At 44.7% G+C, this 21,012-nt stretch overlaps 1 protein-coding gene across 1 annotated transcript; it reads right to left on the bottom strand.

Annotated features, from left to right (window-relative positions):
* Positions 1 to 4,186: 4,186 nt before the first annotated feature.
* DHCR24 (24-dehydrocholesterol reductase) lies at positions 4,187 to 16,759 on the bottom strand. The gene is made up of 9 exons (XM_054073466.1): positions 16,467 to 16,759; positions 13,484 to 13,639; positions 12,942 to 13,047; positions 12,605 to 12,723; positions 12,251 to 12,514; positions 11,359 to 11,502; positions 10,177 to 10,374; positions 9,308 to 9,486; positions 4,187 to 6,484 (listed from the first exon to the last, which is right to left on the bottom strand). The coding sequence occupies exons 1-9, from the start codon at positions 16,695 to 16,697 to the stop codon at positions 6,331 to 6,333; spliced, it is 1,551 nt and encodes a 516-aa protein (XP_053929441.1). The 5' UTR covers positions 16,698 to 16,759; the 3' UTR covers positions 4,187 to 6,330.
* Between the last annotated feature and the right edge of the window lie 4,253 nt (positions 16,760 to 21,012).

The following is a 21,012-nucleotide window of genomic DNA, read 5'->3' as shown; positions in this document are numbered from 1 at the left end:
GCAGACAGACATTGTCCGGCACCGAGTGACCAACTCCATGCTGCACTTTTCAGCCTCCTGCCTCTAACTTAAAGGAAATTAAACACCTCTGAAGAGCATTTGTGAGCACATATTAAAGTACTCCACTAGAGGAGGAGATTTCACTTCGCTGAGCCTCATTTTATGAGAAGTTGAAGTCCTGTTTAAATATAAGGAGGTAAGAATGAGTCCTTATTTTATTTAAAAATTGGATTTGAAGTAGTGTTCGTGATTCTTCTATAATGGGAAATACTGCTGTGCACTCCTGTTTGTAGGGGGCTGGAAATGGGCAAAATCAAGGGACCAAAGGGTACATTTGTGATGCTCCTGTGTGATTTAGGACCATTGAAGTTATTAAATAGTTGTGCCAATTCTGCTAGGTGCCTCAGCATCCTGTAAAACTGCCTAGAGGGACCTAGGGAAGTCTCTCAGCAGCTCAGTGCCAGACGCAGGATCTGGCCCAGTTTTCCTGGCTGACAAATAGCAATTTCAATCCCAGACCAGCCTTCACCAGTTTTGTCAGGCAATTACTTCTCCCTGTGTGTTTCTCAACACTACTAAACAAGCAATGCAAACACTGTCTGGGAGAAGCGCCATGGCTGTTTTGGAGGCTGGAGGAGCAGGACAGGTCCCTGTGGGAAGGGGCCTGCCCATCCCTGGCCCCCCAGGGCACTGTGCTGGCCCCAGTGGAGACCTGCCTGTGCTGGGGTGCAGTATGCCTGCCAGCTGAGCTGTGGGTCCTGCAGGACATCTGGTGCCATAATGCATATCCCTTTGGTCATCTCCTGCTTGCCCAGGGAGTGGGAGATTTTTGCCAGGCAGCTCAGGACAGTGGAGTTCTTTTTCTCAATTTCTATTGCCTGTTGGAGCCATAGAAGTGAAATATGTTTCCGTCAGTGACTTATTGCCTGCTGTGCTGATCAAAGGGACAAAACCATCTTGGATTGATTCACCGGAGTGGTGTTTTAACCAGGAGGGTTTAAGGCTGTACAAGAGAGACAGTCTATGGGGAAAGCTGATATCATTTATTAAATCAACAGACAGCACTGAATGCAGGGCTATGCTTGGGGGTTATGTTCCTGAAAGCATGTCTGTGCTCCTTATTTTTTCCAGCTGTGCTGAGGGAATCTAATAAAGGTACTGCTGTCCCTGGAGCCTTTCACCGAACGGCTTGCCTGCTGCTTTGCCAGGGATTGATTTATGCCACTGGGGCCAAACACGTGGCCTGGGAGGACCATGCTCTGTATATTTGCTCCTATTTGGAGCTGCAGCATGGTCTGTCACCATTCTTGTCCATTGTGGGTGCATGTGTGTGTACGCTTCCTTTGATCTTTCTTTTCTGGTTTACATACCTATAGAAGCCCTTCTTGTTATTCTTTGCTTCCCCTGCCAAGTTCAGCTCCAGCTGCACCTTGGCCCTCCTGACCCCATCCCTACACAACCGGACAGCATTCCTATACTCTTCCCAGGTTACCTGTTTCTTCTTGCACTGCCTGTGCAGTTGCCTCTTGCTCTTGAGTTTGACCAGCAGGCCTCGACTCAGCCATGCTGCTCTTTTCCCGTCCCTGCCTGATTTCCTGCATCTGGGTACTGAGAGCTCTTATGCTCTATGGGAAGCTTCCTTAAAGGTCTGCCAGCTCTGTTCTTCTCCCTTGTCCCTGGGGGCTGTTTCCCAGGGGGTCCTACTGACTGACTCCTTGAACAGCTGGAATTTTGCTTTCCTAAAATTTAGGGTCCTGACTATACTCCTCACCTGTCCCATATCCCTCCGGACTGTGAACTCCACCAGTGTGTGATCACTGCAGCCCAGGCTGCCAAGATAACAAGGCTCGCTTCCATTGCAAAGGGCTTTGAAATCACTAGCGTGCAAACCCTGTGAAGCAGTTAGGAACTATACTAATGAGAGACCTCAGGACAGCCCTCCGCTCTCACCTTTGCTTGTGGCCAAGATTAGCAAACTGCTGTGGTGGCACTATGGGCTGACAGCTCTGCAAAGGTCTTTCTTGATCTCCAGAGTATAGTTAGAAATAGGTCTTGGCTGAATATAACTCATCAGCTTTCAGCGGGGCAGCCAGAAGTTAGCTCTCCTGTGATGGAGAAAGTACAATGAAATCTCACTTTCAATATTGCCCAGCTGTGTTAATTTTGTACTTGCTGTGGGAATAGAAAAGAAATCTGAATGGACGTGGAATTCAAACGCAGCTCTCTGATCAAATGACACCAGCTCCAAAATCACTTTTCAAGCTACAGCTGTGCTTTCTAGGGAATAGCCAGGCTTTTAAGAGCTCTGTTCACCTCCATGCTTATTAAGACTAATGAGATTAATGCAGATAATAGTATGAGCCCACTGAATTGCATCCTCTTTCCACAGTGAGCAGCAAAATCTTGTTGCTACAAACAACTGGAGTGATTTGATTTCTGCTCCACCTTGTCCAGATACCTCAGAACTCATGGATGTTTTCCAGACATAAGATGGTGCTGGGAAGCCCAAGTCAGTGAGTGAACGGCAGATGCACCCACTGATGAGATGAGATGAGATAGATGAAAATAGTGTGTTGGCACACAAATCAAGGGATAGGAAGCAACTCAAGTCTTGTTGTGTAGTAATAAAACACTCCTAGACAATCAGTTATCCAACTTTTCTATTGAGTATTATTTCCACCTTGGGCTTTATAAAAGTGACACACTTGAGAAGAGGATGCCCGCTGAGAGTCCTCCAAAGGAAGGTCTGCTGGCACATGCAGCCCGCTCAGTGTTAAACACTTCCTTTCAAATGATGCTACATAAAAGAAGCTGCACACACGTTACAGGCACAGTGGTGTTACCACAGCCGAACACCCCAAGGCCTACCAGTACAGCTTAAAGGAGAGGTAGGTCTGAGAAAGCAGTACTACAGCAAAGCCATCGGGCTTCAGCAACTGCCTGTGTACCTGTCCCGTTTTAATAGGAGCTGTGTGCGAGGATCTTCATTGCAAGCTTCACTTGAAATAACAGCACAAATGTTTATAAGCAGCTTAGAGGGAATTTAGTGTAATTGCTTCAAATTCTGTAGGATATTAAAACCTAGAGGCAATGGAGAAAGTGAAATGGAGAGAGAGCTGAGTCAGTGGTAACAGGATGGCCACGGAAATGTACTGCGAGTACATGGGTTCTCTTTGAGTTAGCCTTTATGAAGTCTCTTACTAGTGTTTAGATCAGACTGGAATAATTAAATCTATGTGTAATTACTTGTTAGTTGCATCTGATTAAGAATGCTAGTTAATCTGCGATTATCCTTCAGTGGGGTAGATAACTGAACACAGGTAAAGCTGCAGCGATTTAAAGTCTCTGAAAGGAAAAGACTGAGCAGTGATGTGGGGGTGTGTAGGCTACAGGAATTCTGCAGGGGTAACAAAAGCGGATGGTGAAAGGCAGCTCTAATCAGGGCCAACAAAGAATATGATGAAAGGGCCACAGAACTGCGGTTTCAGTGGGGTTGAGACATTTGGCAGCCTGGATTTCAGAACGCCCAGGAACTTTTCTCTGGGCAGAGAGCATTGGAAAAGGATGCAGAGCTGTGACAAAGGGAGAGGCAGGAGTACTTCTGACTAAGCCTACAGAGCGGCTGTGAAGGCATTTTTTGTGGTAACAGGTTTGGATGTGAAACTCCTCAGGCTGAAGAGGGCACTGAATCTTTATCATCACTTCTGCGGTTGATCATTCAAACTAGGGATTAGTTTTACGAGCATGACGAAAGAAGAAATGAAGCAGCTATCCATATCTACAGCTGTGGCACCTAGACGTAAAATGGGGTTTTGTCCTCGTTGGACAAAACATCACAGGGAAAGAATGAGGTGACGGGAAAAGATCAGGATTAATTGGCATCATGAGGCTCCATGAAATTAGTGGGGAATAACTGAAGGGTTAAAAACTCACTGTAGGGTGTTTCTTTAGCATGAGGCTGTCTTGGGACACAGATAAGTGCAGACTGCAGACTTCAAAGACTCTTCTTCAAAGCTGTCTGCAGCACTAGGCTCCTCATCTCCCAACAGCCCTCCAGTGCTTCTGGTCTCTTACCCAGATAGCTTTTCTCAGTCATCGCTGTCCGTTTGTAACAATACAATAAGCATGAGAAATGCTAAACACAGCTGCTGAAAAGTAAGTAGTCATTCATTAAGAGACACCACTGTGAAGAGTACGCTGGCTGGATCTTTATTTTAAACAGCCCACACAACCAAAAAATAAGAGCAATTATACCTGTGCATATGTGACTGATACAGTTACAGTACCCAATCGCATCATACAAAGTTTGCCAATAAATGAAGTAGTGAAGAAACAAATACAGTGCATACCTAAAGATCATCAGTACATAAGTGAGAGAAACACAGCCTAAGTAAAAGTATTTGCATATCCTCTAACTGTTCTAATACCAACCTTTAAAAGCTAACCGAACCCATTCTTGCTTTGTGCAATTATCTTACAAGCACCAGGCTAAATCATAGCTTTGCCCCAGAGACAAGGAAATGCCTCTTGTGCCACTTCCCTCACAGAGGCATGAAGGCAGGTTACACCCCGAGAATCAATGTTTGCCTTCCTGTGTACCCCAAAGCCTGGAATGGTGTAGCAGACGTTCCTGGATCACAGACACAGCTCTACCTCCTGCCCGGCTCCACAGCCTCGGTGGCACTGCGGGCACCCTGCATTGGCTGTGTCTCCCCCTTGGCAGGCTGCGGCTGCTGCTGCAGCTGCTGCTGCTGCCAGTCCCCTGCGCAGGATTTTAAGGGGTACCTTATTTGCACACAATTTGCCCAGCATGCATCACTGAGTAACAGGCCAAGCTTATTCTTGTTACTGCTTTATCATTGGTTTCATCTGGACCATAAACATCCATCTATCAATAAATAAAATCATTGGTTTAGCACTCATATAAAAATTGCATCGCCTCCCACTGGTAACTGTTTAAAAAATTCTGCATGTTATCCCTGACCCAAGCCTCACGAAAATTACATTCTTTGCTCTCGAGCTCAGTAAAGTTTCAAGTAACAATTTTAAGTATTGCTTGGACCAGACACGGGATGGGTTTGGAACCGTGTTTCTGGCTACAGGGTCAAAACATTTCCACACTTCTACCCTTGACTGTGTGAAGTGCGTGGCCGCACTGCCTTCACCAGAAAGCAGCAGAGGGGGGAACTGAACAGTGCTTGCTGTTGATTTCCTCTCCAGGTGACTGAAACAGTCCTTTTACAAAGCCTATCCAGCTAAAATGAAAAGCAAAAACGTCACTCGAGTCAGAACCAAAGCCTGTGTATTTCAAGATTCACAACCAGAGTTGTTCTTATCCATAGCCACTTGCTCATGTAAATAAAACCTTGACTTCCTTTTCCTATCGGCCAGGACAGAACGATTTGAAATAACCCATGTCTTCCTCCAACTGAGTATTCATAAGGCACTAAAATTAAGGAACAACCACCTCCACCCTGAAAATAAACCAAACCAAACCAAAAATCCATATAAACTGACCCACAACAAATAAAACCTGAAATTAAAACTTGTCTATATGAAATAGCAGCAACTTTTTGGAGCCAGTACATTGACATTTTGTGACAAAAACCAATGCACTATTAACTAATTAGAAAGTACCCAAACCCTACATCCACTCACACTTTATAATCAAAATCAGTACAAATCTGATAGGCACAAGTAAAAAGCATTTTCTTCCCACCTCAATGCTCAGTTTTGAATCTGAAGCCACTTCAGGGAGTTGAACCACTCTGTTGAGATTACAGGACAGCCCAGCCCAAGCACTATAGTGTCACGCAACATCACGCAGTGCTGTGCAGCTGGAAGGTTATGAAATCATTGCTAAGCTGTCCTACAGGTTCCTGACCGGAGGCAGATATTTTTAACATCGTGAATAATTTGACTATGCATTCAGCTTTGGCACTTATTTCTGAGCCCTCCTTACCATTTTCAAAAGTAATGTTAAATGTAGCTATAGTACACAGCTGGTGGAACGCCAGTTATCTTCATCCTTGCCAATTACTTTTTTATTTCCAATTACCTGGAAATAGGTGAATTCACCTATGTCACCACGTTAGATATAAAGGCTAGCACTTAAGATTTCTTAAAAACAATCACTTTGAGTTTGGAAAATTGGTTTTAAAGCATACGAAGAAATACTAAACACAAATTTATAAAGCAGGAATTCATACCTTTAAACATCAACAATAATGAGCTTATTTGGAGAGCAATAAAGCTTTTTTGGAAAAGGATATACTGACTAGCTATAGGCAAATTCATCTTTCCCTGATTGCTTGATTAGATCATCCAGACTCAGTGCCTCGCTGCTTTGCAGATTTTGTCATACACTTCTGGAAAGGCATCCTTGCAATTCATTTGCTCCCTCAGCTTGTGGTATAACGAACCATCAAACATATCCCAGAACTCCTCACGGGTCATATAGCAATCTGCATACAGCATCTGGAAACTGGAGAGAAAAAAGAAAGGGAGGAAAAAAAAAAAAAGAGACAGAGATTCAGTAACAATTGTGCCACAAGATTTGAAATAGAGTATTAAACAAAAAATTCAGGGCAAGCTATGAGGAGCAAATATTAAAAATAAAAACCCATCAAAAATGCTTTTTAAAAACAAGCAAATATAACTGCTCGCATGGATTATGCTGGGACACTTGGCCAATTATACCTTGTGGATTTAACATTACCATGATCTCTTTCCCAAAAGGACATTACATGTAATGGCAAAACCAGCAGAATATTGCTACAGTCATTCTGGTGCAGGAGATGATGGAAGAAGAATGCAATTAAAATAATTGTTGCTTTTAAAATAGGGTTCAGAACACTCCTTTAGCCATCAATATATTGATACTTTAACTAGTTTTGCTACCAGAAAGAGAAAAGGAGAAGGACTAAAAAATGCATATAAAGCAGTGGTTCATGTTTAGACATCCTAAACATGTGCAGCCAAATCTTCTGACGACTTGTCTTGACAGAAACACAATTCTAGAGCTTCAATAGTTTCCCCAAATCAAGAGTCTGGCCTCTTGCACCAATCATGTGCAATCTAGATACTCCCTGACAAATGCTTTTCTAACTGCTTTTGAAAACCTGCTTTCCTTTTTTCTGTATTTAAACCCTTTTAATTTCAGCTTCAAAAATAGCAAATATTTTTCCTGCATGCTTTCTTATGATCCATGGAAGTAGAGCCATGGTGTCTCATATTAGCCCTTATGTGTTCAAGGCAGATGTAGCAAAATGTTCTTTGACTTTTTCAGATCCCTTTGAACTGGATATTGAGAACATGAGGTCCAACACAGAAATGCCTGAGACTAACCCTATAGCTTGGAAACCAAGAGGAGGAGGGGAGAGACAAGGAGATGGTTACACGCTCTAACCTGTCACGGTGAGACAAGGCTCAGCTCAATCCCTTCACTCAGACATGGACATGTGTTCAAATACAGACATTTTCTTATCCTCGGCTGGAAAGTGTTGGTGTGCACTTGCCCAACATGCTTCGTCTGTGAAGCAGTTTTTAGGTAGTAACAACTTCCCTGTGCTTCAGCAGCTACCCTGTTTGCCAGATCTGACTCCCTCTTCCCAAAGATCCAGTTGGTGCTCAAAGGAGCCCGTTTTTGTTGGCAGATGTGAAAGCAAAAAACAGCAGAGATCCTCAACAGCCTCTCAGAAAATGATCTGCAGAATTGCTCTGAACGTTGGCAGCATTGGATGCAGCTGTGTATCACCTCAGAAGGGAACTGTTTTGAAGGTGATCATAGTTGATTTTCTTAATTTGTTAAATAAAGAGAGTTACAGGCACAGTCTTGGGCTTTTACGTTCTACCTCATATAACTGGGAAGGCAAAAGCTTGCCACATCAGAGCAGGATGAGATGATGAATTTATAGTGTAAATGACGCATAGCATAACAAAGGTCCTCTTACAAAACCAAACAAAATCATTATTTAGCTATGGCCTCTTCCATACTATGCTCTCTAAAATGCAACCAGCATCAAAATACAGCAGTAGAACCGTTACATAAAAGCTCTGTTGTTTTGTGTGATTACAAAACTGTAAGATTAAGCATTTATCCATTGTTCATTTCCAAGTGACAGGTAGAGAAGAGACAAAATTTTGTTTTGTTAAAGTAAAGAGCTTTAAATGAAAAGCTTAATTTCAAGTTAAACACAAAAAGCTTAAAACTAATTTTCAGTTGCTTCCTTCTCTGGCAGATCACTTATTACAGCTAAAAGTCATTTACACTCTCCAGATCATCTCAAAGCAGACTCAACATTGTTCCTCAGCCACATGGAACATAATCATTGTTGGACGGAGAAGTGGGTCAAAATAGAATTGTGGATAAATTATACTGATGGTGTAAAAATAGCATGTAGTTGGTTTTGTTCCTGAGAAACAAGAAACTGCTTCTCCACTGACACTACTACAGCAAATTAGGCTGGCACGAGTTTGTGACAGATGGTGGGCACGTATCTCACGCCTACTGTGGTCCTATGTAGTAAGAATCAGGGCAGGGGAATGGAAGCTGTGGAAGTACAAATTGTGAGGGAGGAAGACTCCTACCACCGCACCGGGACTACAGGGAAGAGTGAAGGCTGGCCTCCCCATGCAAGGACACACCAGCGCAAGGACAGGGCAGAGCTGCAGCATGATGCCGCAAAGACTGCAGGGAGCAGACCAGTCCCAAGGGCAAGCAGGGAAGCCGTCCAAACTTTAACAGCTTGTGGGATTCCTGAAGGGTCTGTGGCCAACTGCAGCTAAAACAGCACTTGCTCTGCCCCTGCTCTGAACCGGCCTTGAAACAATTCAGCCTCAGTATGCAAGGTCAGCGGCTGCCTTCCCAAGGGCTGGGCCAGCCAGCCTTGCTGAGAAAGGTCACTGGCCCATGCTATCAGCTTCTGGGCAGCAACTGGTTTAGGTACAGTCAGCACAGATCTGCTGAGGTCTTTCTGCATGGAAGCTTTTTGTTGCAGAAGAGACCGCTCGCAGAGCAGCCTGGAGCTGATGGGATCCGCAGGTCACCTGAAGCTGCTCAACTTCCAAATACACTGCAAGAACTTCAGCCAGTGTGCTCGTGTGATTGGTTTTGAAATCAAATACTTAAAGTGAAATCATACTTAAAAATTATAACATCAAAGTTAGTAATTAAAGTTAGTTCTCAATTGTTATGGTTGTTAAATTACTGCAGTATTAAAGTGCTGTGGGATTAAGTAAATGTGATTAAACCACATGGATGTAAATTATATGGCATTATTACTATTCTAAGGAGTGAGATCCTTACCCATGCACACTTCTTACAAACTTTTCCATTTGCCTCATTGAAGCCCTGGCTTCAAATTGTTTCCGTTTGGGCTCCCCATAAGCTCCTATATCCACGTAGAGTTCTGCTTCATCTCCTTTTGGGTGGACCATACCAGGATTATTGGGCAATATGAAAGGACATAACCAAAGAGGGTACACCTGCAGAGGCAAGAAGACACTTTACCACTTATTTTTAACAAAACAATCCATTTAGCTATCTCTTCTTGGAACTTCTTTACAGTTTGGGATTGAAACTTACACAGCTCTTCCTTTCCCACTCCCTCACTGTGGTTCTTAGCTGCACTTTGTAATGACCATAACACAAATAGATTGAGGTGCTGAGAATACGTGCTGTATCCTCCTAGAATTACATCTCCTGTCCGTTAAATATTTGAAGTGGAAACAAAACCCAACTAAATAAACATTCTGGGTAAAAAGACAAAGAGTTTTCTTTTCCAGGCCAGTCTAAAATTGAAATTGCCAAGTTTGTACTCCTGATGCTAACTACAAGAAATTCAGAAATAAAAGCAAGAAAGGGAAATTAGTTCCCACAGTTGGTGTTTAGTGAGATCGCTGGTTATTCTAGATGAAAGAAAAATCAGTTCAAGTTTTACTAAGTGAAAAAATGTTTAACAAGTGTTTGCTTCCTACAGAAGTTTGAACCTAACTTTTTTAAATTCCTTTTTTTCAGAAAGCTGGGTTAATTTCTTCTGCAGCGTTGCACCATAAACTCGCAAAGATACGATAATGACCTTTTACACAAGCAGACTATTATGCCTTAAGATGGAAAGTCACAATTCTTATTACCCACAGTCCAAGATTCATTGCATTGTAAACATGTGATCTTACATTAAGGTCCTGATGGAAGGTTTGGATAGATTTTTCAAGGCTCTTCATTGGCACCAACATGTCCTGCACAACGTGGTGTTGCTCGTACAGCTTCCGAATAGCTTCTCCTTGGGTGAGCTTTAACAAAGAGATTTTTGGAGGAACCATCCAGCCGAACAGGTAACGGAAAATAGGGTTATTGCCAAAAGGAATAATATCCTTTAAAGAGGAAAGAAAAAAAGTTTGACTTAAGAATGTGTAAGTGAACCAAAAGACAATATTACAGAATCCTCAGAGCAATACTAAGCCTGATTTTCAAGAAATTTAACTGCTGATACTTTTGCTAAACTACTATAATACAAATATCAACAAATGTGAGATTCCTGCACTGAAAGTAGCAACACAGCCCTGTCCTAAGCCTCCTCTAGTTACAAGAATTATTTTCAGCCATATGAACCACAACATACTCAGCCCTGAATACTTTCAGAGCATTAAGTTGAGAGAACAATAGGCTATTACCTTAAATCAGATAAGGAAGGAGCACTTAAGAAGCTAAACTTACACAACTCTTGCAAGAGCAAACACGCAAAAGATCAAGTCATAAATTAATTTTAAAGCTGTAAATTTTTCAGTACTTTCTGCACAGCCAACTCCTGTTTAACTTCTCTGGGAGCTGAATGGATCCAGTATCTCACTCCAGAGATTCAAAATGCAGCAATAAGAACCTTTTAAAATGTCAAATAAAGTGTTGTGTAAACGCACATCACAACAAATACAGTTATGAAATTCAAAGTAAGACCTTACGATATATAATTAGTATTCTAAGTTTAAGCAGGGCAAGTTTTCAGCTTTGATCTCACATTCATGTTTTTTCCACTGTCTGCCTTTGGAAATTGCTTAGCAGCTGTAAAACTTGCAGCTGTAAAACTTACAGCTGAAATACGTACTTAATTTCTAAATTCAGAAAAGCACTAGAACAGAAATTAAGAAGTTACGATATAACGCCTTATATATAAAGATGTGCCCTTGGATTTGTTTTGCCCAAATGCAGAACTTCTAAGTTTCCCATAAACTTCACTGGCATTTTTTGATGCCATGAAAGAGAGAAGTGTGGCCAAGGGGAAGAAGGTATATTGTGCCTACAGTGGGAAAGAGCAGAACACCCTCTTGCAGATGTTACTTTAATTTTGCAACTGATCTTACTTGGAGCTCCCAGAAAATACTGCGTGTATGTCTATGGTAATAATGTCTTGAGGGAATGTATTCTATTCCAGTCCTGTCAGCTTTCAAATACTTCTCCACATGCTTAAAGAACCACGGCTTGTAGTAGTTGCCAATTCTGTTTATCTGTAAGAAAACATGCATTCATTAGTGAACACCAACACAGATAATGGTTACACCTTACTCGACAAGATTAAGTACATCCCCAAAACCCTTTACTGTGAAGAATCAATGTTATACTCTCTGTGAGAGTTTCTCCACATGTATGGCTCCTTCTCACCCTTTTTGCCATCTAGGTTTAATTTAAATAACGCTTGCTAACACTTGACCATTATAAGATAATTGAGAGTCTGGGGATGTCACAGGACCGGATTCCTAAAATACTGATCTCTCAATTAATCCAAAGTCTTATTATGGTAGAAAGAAACAACCAGGTTGAAGGATGCAATCAACAGGTACCATGCCTGTACTGTAAATGTCCCTGATATGTTTGACCAATATTAACTCTACTAAAAGACAGCTGGAAAAAGATTTACTGAGTGACTGCAGTTTAAAACAACATTGTTGTGTATGAGAAAATATACTTCCCTTCCTCCTTAGCTACTGCAATAAAAAGGCTTTAGAATAAATTATTTGCTACAATAATAAAATCAGGAGGTCATTTCTTATCAACTGAAGAGATTTAGAGTACAGACTCTGCTGTACTAACAAAGAGCTGTAATTTAAAATATTCTGGTGGACAGAACTAACTTTTAAGCCCTTTTAAGATTTTGTTCCAATCTTATAAGGACTGTGGTTTTATATTAGCATATAGTACAGCTTCAGCTATTTCGAGGGTATTTTTTTCCTTTGTGAGAAACTTCTCTTCAGTTACCTTGCTTTGCTCAGCTTCATCAGTCAAGACTCCTGTCATGATGACTGCTTCTTCCAAAGAATACATCAGTCCTTCCACAAAGCTATTCTCCTTTTTCTTAGATTCTTCAGTAAACTTCTCACAAATCTTCTGCAATCCTCTCACAGGCTGATAATGTATTCTCACATATTTCTTGGCAGGAATCATTTTTATTTCTGCTGCAACCAGGAAACCCAGAGTACCACAAGACCAAGGCACTGCATAAAATAGGTCTGAATTTTCAGTCTGCAAAAAGTATGTCATACTAAATCATATATCCATACCGATAATTGTCAACGACATTGTAAATGATAGCAAAATAACATTTTGTCTTACTGGTGAACATCTCACAAGGCTTCCATCAGCAAGAACAAGTTCATAGGCCACGCAGGTATGTTGGAAAAGCCCGTAGATATGGGATGAAGACTCAATTCCAGTTCCCATGATCAGACCACCTTATCAAGAGAGGATATAACAAATCAAATGAAACACACTCCAAAATTAAGTTTGTTTATGAGAACAAAACTCCACTTTTAAGCTCGGGGCATGGCTTCTAAGACTGCTTTTCAAAAAAAGAAATCCAAAACCAGCAAAGTGCTTATAACATGAACACCACAAAACAATGAAAATGCAGCAAAAGCAGTGAGTCTCTTGTCATCACAACAACCCTTACCTACTGTAAGATCATCAAGCTCTGGTACCACAGGAATAGTCCAGCCCATGGGATTCAGGTGTGCAGTCAACTGGCCCATGGTGACCAAAGGTTCCACACGAACAACCTAAAAAGAAAGAAACCCCATTTCCCCCGCCAAACATAAATTAAGTGTTCAGTATTGACAATGACAAATCATGGCTAACTGGTTTATACTTCCATCTGTTATCGGAATTCAGAGACTTGCTTTCCTAAGAGCACTACTAAAAATAGTTGAAACTGTTTAGTGATTCCTCCTCTGCCTCAACATCTTATTGCTCAGTCCCCCAAACCATAAATCAATCTGGTCTTTTAGATTTCAGCACGTAAAAGATAAGTAATTCCATATGGTGTTTTTTCAGATAGAATGATCCAAGCAGACGTTGTAAAACCTGAAATTTGGTGACTCTATTGCTACAAAAAACCTTTGTCCTCTATGGAATCTAATCTCCCTTTCAGCTACAAATACAGTAAAACATGCTGTAAATTTCATTATCATAAAAGCTTTGTGATGAATTTGTTACCTGTCTTTCACTGTCCACTTCCAGAACATCCATTAAGTTGATCATGATGTTCTTATGAACCTTCTTATACTTTCCAACACGAAGTGACACAGTCAGCCAGCCAGGCCGGCCAGTGCACATGTACCTTTTGCTGCCTTCATTTTTCCATTCCCGAACCTGCAAGACATAACAACTGAACTGAGGCTGTAAGGCACATACATGCCAATAATGTATACCAGAAACATTTTTCCCTTGCTGTAGAAATGTTGTTACTTCTTGACATGCATGTTGCCTGCAAGTAATGAAGCTTGGATGTCTCTTTTGAGTAGTGACGCTTTGGGAGTCTCTTAGCAGGGAAACTTCTGAGCTTCTAAATAAAACACCACCAGAAGTGCCTAGTTATGTAGAGGAAGCATTTCTAATACCCCGCAGCTTTTGGAGATGAGTTTCAGAAAACTAGAATGAAGGCTTTAAAAATCCACAGGTAAACCTATACTTGAAGGGAGGTATTATCATTGTCATAAATAATGCCAGTTCTGTGAAGGTTAATGAAACAATGCCTCCTCCTAAACACACCAAAAAATGGTCTGAGCCTGAAAATGAATGGGCACAGAGAGAAAAGATGAGAAGGAAAATGTGTAAGCCATACGTGTGATGCACAAATTTTGCAAAGCCACTGTGGTTAACATTTGGAGAACAAACATCAATAGTAGCGTTTTCTTCAAAGCTCAACTGCTACTACAGCTGGTGATAAAAAAACAACCCCAAACCCTCAGAGAATAACTCCGGGCACATTAATATCCATCTGCAATGAACATGAGAATCAATTTAAAAAACAGAAGTAGACATGACAGAATTACCATAAATACTAGAGAGCACACATTAGAGACTTCTGCATTTCTGGGTGGAAGAGAAGTTTTGGCTCCCCTTCTCTCAGAGCTAACAATGCTGAGAAGCAGGACGTAAGCGGTATGAAAACACGGTATTACATCCACCATTCAAAGACTAACATTTTCATGTTAGATGTGTGCAGAGGTACATGCCCAAACCATGTGCACAGGGAGAGCTGCTGCACATCTCCAAGGGTGCTATGACAACAGCAGCTGCCCAACTGCATCCAGACTTGCAGCTGCTGATGCTGCAGCTTCAAGCAGAGTCTCAGATGGAGACCCCCCCCAACATAGCAGCAGAACGTCCCGCTGCCCTTTTCGTTTGCTTTTCCTGGATCCCAGGCTGGATTATGCCTGGCTCCGGGCACGCAGAGGGCACAGTGGTGCCAGGCACGGGCAGCATGGTGGGAGGGGCTGGACTTTCCTCCCGCAGAGCCTCATCTCTTGGAGCTAACAATGCCAGGAAGCAAGATATAAAAGGTATGAAAACACAGTATAAACACCAACCATTCAAAGACAAACATTTGCGTGTTTCATGTGCGCATAGGTACCATGTGCACAGGGAATCACTGCACCATCTCCAAGGATGCTATGATGACAGCACCTGGACTTGAAGCTACTGATGCTGCAACTTCAAGAGGAGTTTCAGATGGAGACCTCCCCCTTACACAGTGACAGAACCTCCTGCTGCCCTTTTAATTTGCTTTTCCTGGATCCCAGGCTGGATTCTGCCCAGCTGTGGGAGCATAAGCAGCACAGCAAGAGGGGCTGGGCTCTCCTCCCGCAGAGCCTCATCTCTTGGTGCTAACACCACTGAGAAGCAGGACGTAAGCAGTATGAAAACATGGTATTACGCCAACCATCCAAAAGAATAAATTTTCATGTTACATGCGCACACATACTATGCGCACAGGGGGTCCCTGAGCATCTTCGAGGATGCTGCGATGACAGCACCTGGACTTGCAGCTGCTCATACTGCAACTTCGAGAGGAGTTTCAGATGGAGACACCCCCCCCCCCGCCCTTTTCGTTTGCTTTTCCCTTATTCCAGGCTGGATTTTGTCCAGTACCAGGAGCATGAGCAGCACAGCAGGAGGGGCTGGGATCTCCCCCCACAGAGCCTCATCTCTTGGAGCTAACAATGCTGAGAAACAGGATGTAAGCACTATGAAAACTCACCAACCATTCAATTTCCCTGTTACATATGCACAGTTAGCACGGGTGCAAGGGGTCCCCGCACATCTCCGAGGATGCTGTGATGACAGCACTTGGACTCGCAGCCACTGATGCCCAACTTGGAGTTTTGGACAGAGACCCCCTTACACAGAATCACAGAACCACCAGGTTGGAAAAGACCTCTTGGAGCATCGAGTCCAACCATTCCTATTTGCCAAAAAAAACATGTCCCTGAGCACCTCATCTACCCGTCTTTTAAATATCTCCAGGGATGGTGAATCCACCTCCTTGGGCAGCCTCTGCCAGTGCCCGATGACTCTTTCTGTGAAAAATTGTTTCCTGATATCCAGTATGAACCTCCCCTGGTGCCCCAACAAGCACAAAACAACCCAATCCGATAAGATCAGCTTTCTTTGCGTTAGTCCCAACCCATATTGTGTCACCCACAGGAGTGGCTAACATAAAGATTCCCTTTGAAACTGAAGGTTCAAAAGCAAAGATTCCTTCAGAAGTACCACACGGTTTTGTTTCAAGCAAATTTTGTTTCAACACAAACTGTGTTGTGGACGGAGGTCACAGCCTTTCACAGAATCATAGAATCACCAGGTTGGAAAAGACCTCTTGGATCATCGAGTCCAAACATTCCTATTTGCCACTAAACCATGCTCCTGAGCACCTCGTCCACCTGTCTTTTAAATACCTCCAGGGATGGGGACTCCACCCCCTCCCTGGGCAGCCTCTAACAGTGCCCGATGACCCCTTCTGTGAAAAACTGTTTCCTGATATCCAGCCTGACTCTCCCCTGGCGCAGCTTGAGGCCATTCCCCCTTGTCCTGTCACTTGGGAGCAGAGCCCAGCTCCCTCCTCTCCACACCCTCCTCTCAGGCAGGTGCAGAGGGCGATGAGGTCTCCCCTCAGCCCGCTCCCGCCCCCCCTCACCTGCGCCTGGATGTGCCGCACGCGCTGCCCGTGGAGCCGCGGGGCGCTGTGCAGGCGGCGCACGGCGCGGGCGCGCAGCTGGTAGTACACGTCGAAGAGGATGGAGAGCGGCATGAGGAAGAGGCAGACGAAGACCCAGCGGTGATGCACCAGCACGGCCTCCAGCCCGCGGTGCCGCACCCACAGCAGCAGCAGCGCCAGCCCCGCCACCACCGACCACGCCGGCGACATGGCGATCACCCCGCCGCCCGCCGCGACCGCCCGCGGCCCCGCGGAACCTCGCGCCCTGGCGCCCGGCCCCGCCCCGCCGCCCGCGCGCACGCCGCCCATTGGCCGCCGCCCGGCGCCGCCGTGGGGCGAGGGGAGCCGAGCGGCCAATCGCAGCCCTTCGTCCGCATCGGACCAGGCGCTGCGGCTGCCCATTGGCTGCGCCCAACGGGATTCCCCCCCCGCCTCCCCTCCGCCCGGCTCTGGGGCTGAGCCTGCCCCGGCTGGGGTGTGGGGCAGGGGAGACCCCCGGGCAGGGAGTGCGGGGCTCCCTCAGACCCTGGGCGGGGCGGGCAGGTGCTGTGGGACAGGGTCAGACCCCCGAGCAGGGCTGGCAGGGGTGTGGGGCAGGGTGAGAGCCCCAGGAAGGGTGGGCAGGGTGTGGGGCAGGGTCAGACCCTGGGGCAGGCGGTGTAGGACAAGTTCAGCCCCTGGGCAGGGGCTGTGGGGCTCAGTCAGACCCCCAGGCAGGGCTGGCAGGGGGGTGGGGCAGGGTGAAACCCCCGGGCAGGGCTGGCAGGGTGTGCAGGGCAGGGTGAAACCCCCAGGCAGGGGTGTGGGGCAGGGTCAGACCCCTGGGCAGAGCTGGCAGGGGTGTGGGGCTCAATCAGAGCTCCAGGCAGGGCTGGGACGATGGTCTGGGGCAGGGTGAGACCCCCAGACAGGTGTCATGGGACAGATCCAGACCCCCAGAGAAGGGCTGGGGACGGGTCATCTCCCCTGTGGCAGGGCTGAGGCAGGGTGTGTGATGTGGGACAGGACCTGAGGCAGAGGGGGTCCCCCCAGTTATGGTTGGATGGGGTATGGGGCTGCGGGCAGGCCCTTGGCAGCTCTGTGGTCAAGGTGCTGTGATGACCCGTGTCCTTCGGACAAGGGGCTCGCACTGGTGCATTTGGGTTATGGGGTGGGAGAAAAACTCTGCATGCCCCTCTTGGATGCCCTCATGGCATTGTTTTAGTCACCAGAAACCTGGCAGTGCAGGTGTCTCCCACAAAAACTCAAAAAATGCCATACAGTCTGGTTTCTAGAAGGCAGAAGGAGATGGCCCGCTCCAAAACAGCTTGCTCACTAAAACCTTGGTGGAAAATTCCTCTCACTCTCCAGAACTGAACAGCGAGAAGGAACATGTATCGAGTGTGTGAGGAAGATCAGGCTTTTTTTTTGTTTGTTTGTTTTTTAAAGCTAAAATCCTTTAGTTCCCTCGAGAGCTGTGCTGTTTAAAAGGATGGTGCCCAGCAGGCAGCAGCTGCCCCAGGAGATGTGGTGCAGACAGGAGCCCTGGAGTGGCAGAGGGACCCTGCTGCAGTACCACTGGGTTCAGAGAGGAACGTAGTGTCCAGGTGTTTTGTGAGGACGCCACCGCAGTGACATAGCATGCTAACAGGCCAGATTGTGCCTCTCTCTTTTTGTCAGCTGGACAAGTAGTCACTTTGACCTTTAGCTGCCACATGAGATGCTTGGGAGCACCAGGCTGGAAGGGATGGCTGCATGAAGGTTCAGAGCTCAGCTATGGAAGGCAGCCATGCCTTGTAGACTCCTTCAGACCATGAAGGAGTTGGTTTTGGACCCAGTTCATTTTTTGTCCCACTGCTTTTATCAAAAGGCTGATCTGAAACTACCCTGCTGTGATGTTTGAAAATTGTCTCCTAATTTCCAGCCTAAATTTAGTTACCTTTTTTGCCTAGCCTGCCCACTAGCTCTTTTCTTTCTTACATACAAGTTGATGATATCTGCTTTTACTTACCAGTTTGCCTGCTGACTGAAATTATGCATGAAAAATAAATTTACTATGCCCTAGGAGAGGTTATTTTAACCTCTCTGAAGGAACTAAATATTTATTCTACATCTGAGTGTGATCAAATGCAGGGCTTATTGGATAACAGCGTCATTTATTCGTAAGGCGATATTTATACCTTCATTGTGAATACTGTTTTGAGATTGATTTTATGAAGACCCATTAAAAGTGTTTATAATTTTTTTCACATTATTTTATTCTTTTATTTTGTAAGGACCTAGGAAGCAAGAAGGGTGCAGGTGAGCTCGAAGACTGTGATGTGAAACTGTGCTTTAAAACAGAGGAGTGAATCACCATCAAGATTATGGTGAAATTGCCTGTGTACCTAGCGATGCCAAGCATAGAAAATACAGGAATAAGAAGGGGATGAGGGAAGGGGAGACAGATGTTTTAAACGCTGATGTTTTTCAATTTTATTTTAGATGTGAGCAAAACGTCATCCAACAATCTGTGTAGGCTTAGGAAAACATCTGCAAATCTTGCTTGAAAAGCTAAGATTCCCCTGGTATCCTTGTAAGACTAAACCCCCCAAATCTCTTCAATTAAATTATCATTTTAAGTCTGTTTAAGCTGTTAGTGCTTCTTAAAAAAGCAGTCCTCTTCCCTTCCTCTCCTCCCTCCTGCTCCTGCCATCCCATCCGCCTACTCATGCTGTTCTGGGCATGCTGTGCAGTACAAATGCTCTGCTGTCGCTCAGTAAAACAGGTTGGGGAACTGCTCTGACTGAAGAATTGGACTGTTTCTTAAATCAATTTTTTCTGCCTGGATTGGCTCTCTGGTGGCATTCACCTCACACGTGCTATGTAGGTGAGGTGCAGAAGCAGAGCCAGGGCCTCTCATTGACTGTTCTAGAGCTACCCATCTCCTTGGTGAGAGCTCATCACAGATAACCCTGCTGATACTACCCACGACACTGTTCGTTACCAAGCAGGATTTAGTAGTGACTATGCAAAGGCTTTTGGACAAAGAAAGAATGAAAAGATGCAGCTGTTTGTTTAAAGAGACAGCTAAAAGGGAGATGAAAATAATGTACAGAGCATTTGAGCTGCAGACAAAAGCAGGCTGAAAACTTCTGTCTCTGTAAGAAGAGTAAGTATCAAGAGGCATTCAGAGGAACCAAAGAAAGGCACAGAAAATCATTAGAAAGCTCTTTTTCTCATGCAAGCTCTCATAGCTCTGGTACTGGCTTCCATGGAGCTGCTGCTGAGTGGTACCAGGGTGTCAAAAGCACGGGCATTTTAATAGTAACAGTTACAAAAATGAATCAAGAATTTTGGGAAATCTGTGAGCCTTCTTAATTCAATAAACAAACCGTTCTGTGGTTTCTAGAGGTTGGGAGTATGTTTCCCATGTCACCTGCTGTCAGGTTTCCTGCATGTTTGTTTGGCACAGAACTGGTGCTGCCAGAAATGAGATGTGATTTCAGCGGGTTTGAAGGATGTGATGTTCAAACTGCTATGTGAGAAGCTCCCTCTACTGAGAAAAACAAAGTATATTTGGCCGGCTTGAAGAAAAAGGCCATTGGAGGACGTAGGGTGGTGTGGGGATGCTGGCAGGTTGACACGTGTCCTTCTGGGTATGGGCTGAACGAAGCTTGAGAGCTTTTCTATATCCAGTAATTGAAGAAAAATGTCAAATTTCAGCTTGAAGGAAAAAATACAGGTTAATATTGTCAGCTGTTTTATAGACTGATGCTATCAGAACAGCTGCCAGAGTATTCCAGAGGGATGACACATACTTACTTGTTTAACATCTGTGCTGGGGAATGGCTTCCAGACGACTGTGGCCCAGCCTGCTCAGCACACTTAGTCCTCATGGTGTCTTTGCTTTTCTGCCTTGCCTTCCCCTTGTCCTCTCAAGGCTGCACTCACCCTGTTTGCACTGGGAGGGACTTCTCCAAGAGACGGAATAACTCTGGTACTGCAAGGCAGGATAAAGAACCAAGGATGCCTCAGCTGTACCCTCTGTGCTTGCATACTGGCCGTGTTGTGTGGCCCTATTCCTCCAGCAATGAGTTATTGTAGGCAGCTGGTAGAACCCCAGTGGTTGTCTTGGGAAGAAGCAGATGTAGGGTGTGAAGTGAAATTTGGAATATGAATGATGGCAGAATGGGGCCTATCCTTTGGTGGCTGTGCTTCGCATCAGGACGTGAGGTCAGCTGCTGGTCAGCACGTTCACAGAGTGGCTGAAAAAAACCCATGCTGCAGAATGTGTGAGAGCTTTCGTGTATTCTCTCTGACATGTATCAAATCCAGTTTTACAACTGACTGTGAAAAGACGCGCTGTCTGGGATTTATAAAAAGAATCACTTGTCAAAACAGAGAGCCAGTCTGGGAAAGGAATTCAGCCCTCCCTTCATTGTCAGTGGGGCCAGTGTCCTCAGGCTCAAAAATGAAATGGCTGTGGCAATCTAGCTGGCATGAGGAGATGGTTACTGAAGGACCTAGGGTTCCAGCACTGAAACTACAAAATGAGGAAGGCTGC

The sequence above is a fragment of the Cuculus canorus genome, chromosome 8, assembly GCF_017976375.1.
Source record: "Cuculus canorus isolate bCucCan1 chromosome 8, bCucCan1.pri, whole genome shotgun sequence".
Taxonomy (NCBI): Eukaryota; Metazoa; Chordata; class Aves; order Cuculiformes; family Cuculidae; genus Cuculus; species Cuculus canorus.
This window is presented reverse-complemented; position numbering and strand designations above follow the sequence as displayed.

Bases quoted from the DNA above. Each gene is read 5' to 3' on its own strand.
- DHCR24 (XM_054073466.1), bottom strand. From the start codon at position 16,697: ATGTCGCCGGCGTGGTCGGTGGTGGCGGGGCTGGCGCTGCTGCTGCTG. The intron at 13,640-16,466 runs GTGAGGGGGGGC...TATGTCTTGCAG, and splicing joins TGCGGCACATCCAGGCGCAG to GTTCGGGAATGGAAAAATGA. The intron at 11,503-12,250 runs GTAACTGAAGAG...GTTTTCTTACAG, and splicing joins ATGAAGCTGAGCAAAGCAAG to ATAAACAGAATTGGCAACTA.